The sequence below is a fragment of the Pteropus vampyrus genome, unplaced genomic scaffold, assembly GCF_000151845.1.
Source record: "Pteropus vampyrus isolate Shadow unplaced genomic scaffold, Pvam_2.0 Scaffold90, whole genome shotgun sequence".
Lineage (NCBI taxonomy): Eukaryota > Metazoa > Chordata > Mammalia > Chiroptera > Pteropodidae > Pteropus > Pteropus vampyrus.
Window position 1 is genome coordinate 1,162,740 of NW_011888871.1, and position 8,939 is coordinate 1,171,678.

The 8,939-nt window shown below is 50.2% G+C and overlaps 1 protein-coding gene across 1 annotated transcript in view; it reads left to right on the forward strand.

The window, feature by feature from the left end:
- The first annotated feature begins 8,362 nt into the window (after positions 1-8,362).
- Positions 8,363-8,939, forward strand: part of LOC111742276 (protein sidekick-1-like) — a 21,978-nt gene continuing 21,401 nt past the window's right edge. Inside the window, exon 1 of the mRNA XM_023532792.1 lies at positions 8,363-8,518. Within this exon, the coding sequence (XP_023388560.1) occupies positions 8,475-8,518 (44 nt within the window). The 5' untranslated portion in view covers positions 8,363-8,474. The remainder of the gene's footprint in view (positions 8,519-8,939) is intronic.

Genomic DNA, 8,939 nt, shown 5'->3' on the forward strand with positions numbered 1-8,939 from the left:
CGCTTTAAGAAAACCCGATGCGCAGGCTGAGCTTCTGTGCCTGGGGCTGTGCCGAGCACTTCGAATACATTAGCCAGTTTAATCCCGTGACAGCGCCCTAGGTGGCAGTTCTCAAAGTGTGTTCCAAGGGTCCCTTGTAGTTCTTGACACTGAGACCCTGTCAGGGGGCCCAAGAGGTCTAACGTATTTTATAATAATACTAAGACGTTTTTGCTTTTTCCCTGTGTTGATAATTTAAAAGCAATCATGAGGAGACTCCTGGGCCTCGAGCAGGTGTACTGTTGGCAGTGGTGCCGGACTGTGCTGGTTGGCGTGGTACACACCTGCGAGTAAAAGAAATTCAATACCCTTACTATCCTCGATGAAGTCGGCAAAATAATTAATGTTACTGAATGTTGACTCTACTGCATGCCTTTTTAATGTTCCGTATTGAAAATGCGAGTTACATAAAACCCTCCTGGCAGCATATTGAAATATGACAGTTGTCTCGAGGCCAAGTCTTTGTGAGGTTGTTCGAACTGTGAGCTGAACAGCTGCTTTTGTCGTGGTTCTCCGTTTTTACTTGAGGTAGTGACTAACAGACAAACATGGGTATTCAGACTTGGGTATTTGGCAGCATTTTCTTGAAAATAGTCAAAATAATGTTACAACATCGAAAACAATTGACAGTATTTGTTGCTAATAATAAAAATCGAGCTGTAAGTACAAATTAGAATTTTGGAAATCTGTGTGCCGCTGTGAGCTCGACGGTTTCCCATTATTTCAGGACTTTTCCGCTGAGATCGGTAACGATGTTCACATGCGATATTTTTATATTGCGCGATGAAACACATCAACATTTGGAAGACCTGCACGAGGCAGTGAACCCACAAAGTCCTGCGTATGTAAAAGGTCCGTCCACAGCGTGAGACAGGCCAAAGAACGTGAATGTAAAAAAGGACCAAAATTTCACCATAGAGTTTCAGATTCTACGTTGTCGCTGATCTTTAGTGCAGCCTCAAGAATAGTCACAGTTACCTGAAAAGGCTGTAGAAATATGCCTCCCTTTCCAACTCCATGTCTGTGGGAGGCTGGATTATTTCATATCCTTCAACTGAAACAACATAATTTCAAGAGAGTAAATGCAAAAGCATATATGAAAATCTGGTTGTCTTTTATTAAGCCAGACATTGAAGAAATTTGAAAAAATGTATGCGTGCCACTCTTTTTAATATATTTTTTCAGCATGATAGTTATTTTTCGTAAGTACATATTTTCTGATAACATGTAATAACTCTAATGTTATTATTTTTCAATGAATTAAGAAATATTTCAAGAGTTCTCAGTTTTACTCTCTAATATGATAAAGACATAACTCATACCAACAAGAAATTTGGGGTGATCGATAATTTTTTTTTAAGTGGTAAGGAAGTCTTGACACCAGGAAGCTGGTCTCACTGATCTGCTGAGTGGGAAGCCGGAGCGTGGGCAGCTGTTAGCCGAGCGCACAGCGCTCACAAGGGTGGCGCTGGGATTCGAACCCAGGCCATTCCCCTGAGCTGCCATCATGTGTGAGAGCTTCTCTGTGAGAAGCCTGTGTGGTTCGTAACCGCTAAAATCAATAGGCTTTATCTGCATGAACTTAAATATCCTTAAGTTCTTTCCGAATGCGATTTTCTTGGTCTAAAATGAAATATTCACCATTTGTGTCTCTTTTGAGTACCGGGATTTATATCAGCACATATGTGACAAACTTGCCGCTACACATCTAAGCAGGGAAAGGTCAGTCTCACCTGAGTTTCATTTCTTGGATGCCTTGGACTTTTATTTAATCTGAGTTGGATTTTTAGGGTTATCTGAAGCAATATTTGAAAGAAATATTGAGCCATATTCTATAAAAACGTTGGTTATTTCTGACAACAGTCGTTTTATTTTGGTTGGACATACTTTCTCACTGCACGCCACAGAGATGACAATTTAGTGCGATGCTACTTTGAAATAAAATAGCGGAGAAATAGGGGAATTGCTTTTATCCCACTGCCTCTTATTATTATTTTATATGCTGAGGTAGATTAGCACAGAGCAGGATCAAACCAGTACGTAAATACAACCATTTCTGGCCCTACGGTAATCAGCCTCACTGCAGATTAATCTCGCGGAAAGCCTGAGTGGTTTCTTAGGGGAAAATGCTGGAAGCGGAGGTCCCCCCCCTGAGTTCTCTTAAATATGCTGTTAATTCGCATCGATTTCAGAGAAAACAGAGATAATCAGTTTGACTCCGCGGTCAGAGGGCCTCGCAGACTGTTCCCAGGGCTGCTGAGTGGGACTCTCGGGGCCTCCTGCGTGCCGGGTCCAGACCTGGCCGCCCTCGCAGGAAACCCCAGGACCCCTGGTCAGGCCCGGATGGAACAGGACGCCGCCGCCGAGGTCCAGCGCGGGGCCGCGCAAGCTTCCTCGCGCGTTCTCGCTCCCGGCTGCGGGCGGAGGAGGGTGACCGGTCTGTCCCCGACCTGCCGGCGCAGTGGGTGCTCGGGGGTCCCCCTCCGAGGCCCACGGGGGGCCAGGGGTTCCTGCAGCACCCGCAGCTTCCGCGGCACAGCTCGCCAGGCCGGCCCGTGACCGTCCACGTGTACCTGGAAGGGAGGAGGGCGCTTATCTGAAAGTTTCTCAAGTGTCACAGAGGATGGGACCTTTCTTTAGGAAGCCCCCAGAAGCCTTTGGAGAAGCAGCATGAAGGTGGCCCCGGGCATCAGGTCTCCGCGAGGCCCCGGAGCCTCGGCCGGGAAGCCCGCTGGGTCAGGCGCCCTGGGCCCTGAGCCCCTTCAGCGTCCTCGGGCCGGTACGGGACACCCCAGCCACGGAGGACCCCGCGAACCCCGGGGAGGGCCCTGGCGTCCGGGGCTGCGGCTGCTCAGGGCGGGGACCCATGTGCCCGAGCCGGGCGGGAGACGCGGTGCTGGAGGCCTGGGGAGCGGGAGCCCCGCGCGCCCCGCGAAGACTGAGGAGGTCAGGGCCGCGGGGTGGGGGGACAACGCGCTCAGAGTGGCCACGACCGGATCTCCGGCCCACGCCGTGCCCGGCACAGAGCCGGAGCCGGACCGCGTGGGGACACCTGCTCCTGGGCTCGTGGCCCTCACAGAGGAGCCCCTTCTTCTCCCCTCCCCCTCCATTTGAGCTTTAACCCCCGAAGAACTCGCACGGTGCTCTCAGAAAGTGCAGCTCCCAGCGGCCTGGCTGGCCCAGGCACAGAGGGCTTTGCTGTCTTCTAGGGTCACCCCGCAGCATTGCGGGGGCGCCTTGCCCCATCTGTGCGTTTTACTATAGAAAGTCTCTAATCACATTTCAATCTTACCTCGGAAATCTACTTGAAATGGACCACTGTTTTCTTTAAAAAGATTAATATTACCATTACGGAAAAAGCAGAACACGCCGCGAGACTCATGCCTGGCTCCGTAGCTGTGCACACCGACCCGCCGGCCCCTGAAATTTCAAAGCTGCGTTGACGCGAAGAGGATCTTCTCCCCATATTTTTCCTAAGGGCTGTTCACAAATGATACGTTATGCCTCGTGCTTTTGTTTCTCCCTGGGATTTGAAAAATGAAACTTTTTTGTCAGTGGTAAATTTATAAGCTTGGGGCATGAAAGTGTTTGAATTTGATATAAAAGAAGTTTTGAAAGGAAGATTCGTGGTTTAGACCACGAGATGAGTCGCCTGGGAAATCCCGCTCCCAGGAAGGCGGAGCCCCGCGCTCGCCCGTCCTGCCCCGGCGGATGGCTCCATTCACGCTGCGGTCCCTGCTCCTTCCTGCAGGCCTCCCCTGCTGCCAGGTGCGGAGTAAACTTCGTCGTCACCTTCCAGAACAGCTGGGGCTCGTGGCTTTAGACCCCCTTGTCTGTGGCACAGTTGCGTCCTCTGCTAAGCAGAGGCGATGATTTCTTCAGCCCTCAGCACTTCACAGTGGAGGAGAAGCGGGGAGCTAGCGAACACGTGGGGGCGCCCCGCCGGAGTGCTCTCCTTGGCAGAGTCAGAGACAGCCTGCGTCTGACTTTCTCGGCAGCTCATGCTTGATTCCTACCCATCCTGCCAGGAAAGGGTTTCCGATTCCTGTTGCGGAGCAGAGAGCGAGAACCCACTCGTGTCCCTCTCCTCCTGGGAGAAGCTTGGAACCGCGGGCCGGCTCTGCCTCAGGGTGTCGCATCCTCGGCCCCACCAGCCGTGATCCTTACTGTGGCGAGTGGGTCGCGGGTCCTTCCTACATGAGCAGAAGCTACTTGCGCCTAGGACATACGGTAAAGGGAAATGCATTTATGTCATAGTCAAAAACCTTAAAAGTCCATTTTGGGGAGTGACTTGTATGTCATAAAATTACGATGTCGTCTAGAGAGAACATTAAGTCCATCCCTGTCCTCTGGATGGACCTTAAATCTGTGCCATCCAGACAGATGAGCCTTTTCTTCTTCGTAAATGACTGATGTTCTGTTTAAAAGTATATGAAAATGGAAATTTCAGTTTTCCTTAGTCATTCATTCCAGGGTCTTATAATGTTCATAGTGAGACTACAGACGCATATTTAATCTCTACCTGCTTTTCTTAAGGGAGGGGAAATCTGTTAGTTATTATTTGGGAAAACACGCACACGTGCGCACACCTCTCAGAGCGTCAGGCGGACGCTGGCTCTCCCCCGGGTCAGAGTGGGCACTCTTACCCCAGATGTAACTCAGTCATCGTGTCTCTGTGGATCTTTTCAAACCTCCGTCTGTCCCATTTAAGGCTCGTGAAGACCTCACGCCTCCGCGGGGCCCGTGGCAACCTGAATACTCATCCTTCCGGCTCTCTCTCCGCGAAGCTTTTGCCTTTTCCTACTTTTATGCCTCTTTCAATTTCACGACCTCCTGTGTGTGCGTCAGTCAGTGGCGAACAGTGCTGGGCTCGGAGAGGTAGCTGTGACTCTGCACACTGACCCACCTCTGTTAAAACTCTGTGGTCACAATGTCAACGTAGATGCTCGAGATTACTGAGCACTGCCGTTTCTGCCCGCCCTTCCTGCCGATGTGAACGTTGGCGTCTGCGCTAACATAATTCCGCCGTCATCCGCGTCACGAGATGTTTGCTTGCCGGCTAGGCGACGCCATTCTTTATGAAGATTTCTCCTGCTAGATCGCAGGGCCCAGCGTCATTCCTGCATCGTGCAGGCACGTTTAGCAAACGGTGAAGTCTGTGAAAAAATGAGTTATGGCTTTGTTTACATTCGAAGCCATCATATAATATATTAAATTGATGAGGCTGTCAGTTGTAAAACCAAATTCAAATTCTTGAGTATCTCAAAGTATTTTTCTTTCGAAAATGTGTATTTCTTATGATTTATTCTTGTAGGACACTGAAACCATATGAAGTGGCATTTCTTTTTCTATTGTTGAGCATAGTCCAAATGGCAGGCAGGACATTAATAAAGCCCGCAGCTCAGTCAGTCCCGAGGTGGCAAAGCTACAGCCATCGCGATTCAGCTTTATCGGACCACCTGGGTCGTGAGAGTGGATGGCTTAGCCAAAGTACAAAGCAAAAGGGAATGGACACACCGTTGATAACCAAAACCTACAGACGCACTTGAGATGCAGCTTGGAGCACGTGACGGGCGGCAGAGGCAGGTGGAGCTCTTGGATCAGGACAAGCGCTGAGTGCCCCTGCCCTTGACTTACATGTATTTCGGTCACAACACTTTGCCGTTGCCAGTCCTGTGTCCGGCCTAGACCACAGCCTCTTATGGGACAGCAATGTACTTTGCGCTCGCTCGCTCCCGTCGCTGATCACAGGACGTGTTCGTTGAGCAGAAGATCGTGTCATTCAGCGACCTGGGGTCCCTCCTTGACACCTCCCTCCCCCTCCCCCGTGTTCAGTCCGTCCCTGAATCTTCGGCTACCTAAGGATCGTTCTGAAGCCACCCGTTTCTCTCCACCGCCACCATCACTCTTGTTACCTGGCTGAGCCCGTGTCACTTTGTAGAGCATTTGCCCGGGTCACTGCGGTGGCCTGACTGGTCTGCTCTTCACACAGCAGCCAGAACCAGCTCCTACCAACACGGCTCAGCCAGAGGCCTGCTGCTGTCCCCTCTCAATAAGAGCTCGCCATCACCGTCACCATCACCACAATACCGGCAGTACTGTGGACGAAGGCCTGTGACTGGGATGGCCGTGTCATTTGTGATTCACACGGGAACACTTGTGAGTGCAACGAAACTCACACTCAAAATCACACAGGGTGGCGTGGGAACCGACGCAGCCCAGGCCTGGCTCAGCTTCTCCCGCCCGCTCTCCCGCTCCCGCGGAGCTGCCGTTCGTGCTTGCCGGAGTCCGTGCGCCTCAGGGCCTCGGCACACGGTGCGATCGGAGGGTCTGATCCCACCGACCTTTCCGCTCTTAGCTCCTGCGTGGCGTCACGGCCTCTCACCGGCGCAACCTAACATTCATTTATCTGAACAAACGCTAGGAGGGCATTGGTAATGTCGCGTTATCATTATACCAGTAAAGACCACAATGGTGAAATCAACTCCACTTATCCGAATTCTGTGTAGTCCAAAAGGAACCAGCTGTACGTATGATACTTTAAGGTAAAAACACAGTTGCAGTTTTAACAGTGTTAATATGCTGTTTGAGGCTTAATTTGTTTTAAAAAATATAGTAATTTAATCTAAAAGTTCAGTTAAGTAATTCCACAAATTTGTCAAAAATTTGTGGTAAAGTTATGGGCTCTTGAGCAGAGAGTTCCCTTAGTGAGAGAGCTGTGACATTTAGAGTTATACAGAATTGGTAGGTCCTGGAACAGATCATCCAAGTTTTAACTCATAGGTTTACCACTTACTCTGGGCAGCCTTGAGCAAGTCACTTAGTTTCCCTGTGCCTCTTTTCCCATCTGTAAAATGGGTATGACAATGGCCTCTATTTCGTAGGACTTGTGAGAATTAAATAAAGTAATACATATAAACCACTTAGAACAGTTTCCAGCACAAAGGAAGTACTCACTGAATCCTCGCTGTTGCTGTTACTTGTGTTAATGTACTTATCCACTCACCTATTCAGAATCTCATGGCATTGTTCTAGGTGCTGGGAATGCACAGAGTTCGTTTAATTTCCAGGTCCAACAGGTGCAGTCAGGGCGTGTCGGGGAGGAGCTTCGGTAACTGGAAGGGCGGGACCGGTCAGCAGCACCAGGTGGGCAGGAGCGGCCAGGTGGGGAAGGGCCGGGCCTGGCCTCAGGGTTAAGAATCTGAGCGTGGCTGAGGGTTAGTGTGCCCCGAGAGAGTAGGAGGCCTGAAGGATAGCAGGAAGCTCACAATGCAGGGTGCTGTGGGGATTTTATTAGGAAAATACGTCATCTCATTATTCTGTTTATTTTACCGATGAAGAAATAGAATCAGAGTCATGTGGCTCATTAGTGATAGAGCTAGAACTAGAAGCCCTGCCTATATCTACTTTTTTAAGTTACGAAAGCAAGCATATGAAAATTGCACAAATTACATATAATACAAATTAAAACAAACTAAAAATCATAGAGTGATTTTCTGTGCGTTTTCACAAAATGCCCCCTGTAACCATACAGAAATCGATCTTGACCTGACTTCCCTAAGTGGCCCTGTTACTCTTCATCCCCACCCCGCCCCAGCCCCGGAGGGAACGCTCAGCCTGACCTCTAAACCGCAGACGAGTTTCGCTTGGCTTTGAACCTCGTGCAGTTTCGTGGGGAGGCACGTGCCGTAGACATCTTTCTGTCCAGTTTCTTTCAATCGCGGACGTGCGTGAGCTTCGGTGGTGCTGTCATGAGTGTATGCAGCGGCCGCTGGTTCACGCCCATCGCCACATCGTATTCCTTTGTGGGAGCGCACGCAGCTTTCCAGTTTGGGGGCCCATGGAAAGTCACTGAAAGAGACGGAGCATGGGAAATGAAAGCAGATCATGAAGCATGTCGTTTACGCGTCTGGGTCGACCTTGCTCATCCTGGTTCCCTTTTCTAAGCAACGAAGGTCGTGTGCAGAGCCCAGGAATAGAGCATTCTCGTCACTTTGAGACTCTAGTGCCTGCAACCCAGATCGCATGAGCAGAGGTTGCCCAGTATGCTCCTTCAGTAAAGAAGTGTTTTGAAAGTGGAAATAGCTTGGCTGAACTTGGCAGATGCCTTTGAATGGTGCCATCAGCGAGCTTTCCGCCTTTGAAACATTATCGAGGGGATTGTACGTTTCCAGGGGCTCAAGGGTTACTTGCTACTTCCTTGCGCCAAAGAGCCATCATTTCTACTTTTTAAAATCAGGTCTGTTTAAATTAGCGATTAACTGGATGAATGCCATCTTCGCGTGTACTCCATTCGGTTGTGTTTTCTTAATGTTTCAGATGACGTCGTGCCGTATTTCAAAACGGAGCCAGGTCTGCCACAGACTCACCTGGAAGGGAACCGCCTGGTTCTCACTTGCCTTGCGGAGGGGAGCTGGCCCCTGGAGTTCAAGTGGATGCACAATGACAGCGAGCTCACCACCTATGCCAGCGAGTACACGTAAGTGACCGCTCGCAAATGAGGTTCCGTTTCAGGCCGACCGTGTGTTTAGAGTATTTGCTTTGTTGACCGCAGTAGCACAAGGGGTGAAAATATTGGGTTGAATTTCGAACGCATCAGGGGTTAAAGGAGTAGTTTCAAACGTGTACTTAGAATGGGATTTACTGTTCTGCTACAGGTCGTATTCACACCTAGGAAGTCTATCATTATATTTGCAAAACAGCCCATTAATGACATTTCCAGACCAAAAAAGCTGTCGTTGCAGAGGGATGCAAACAACAGCCCCAGGGTCGCTCTCCTCTGAGGGGCGTCACGTGTAAGTGGAGGTCCTTGGGCCAGTAGCACCTGCAGCTCTGAGCCGGCAGCGGGGTCTCCCCTGGCTGAGTCGCAGGGCTGGATGGAGGCGGGACCCTGGGAGAAC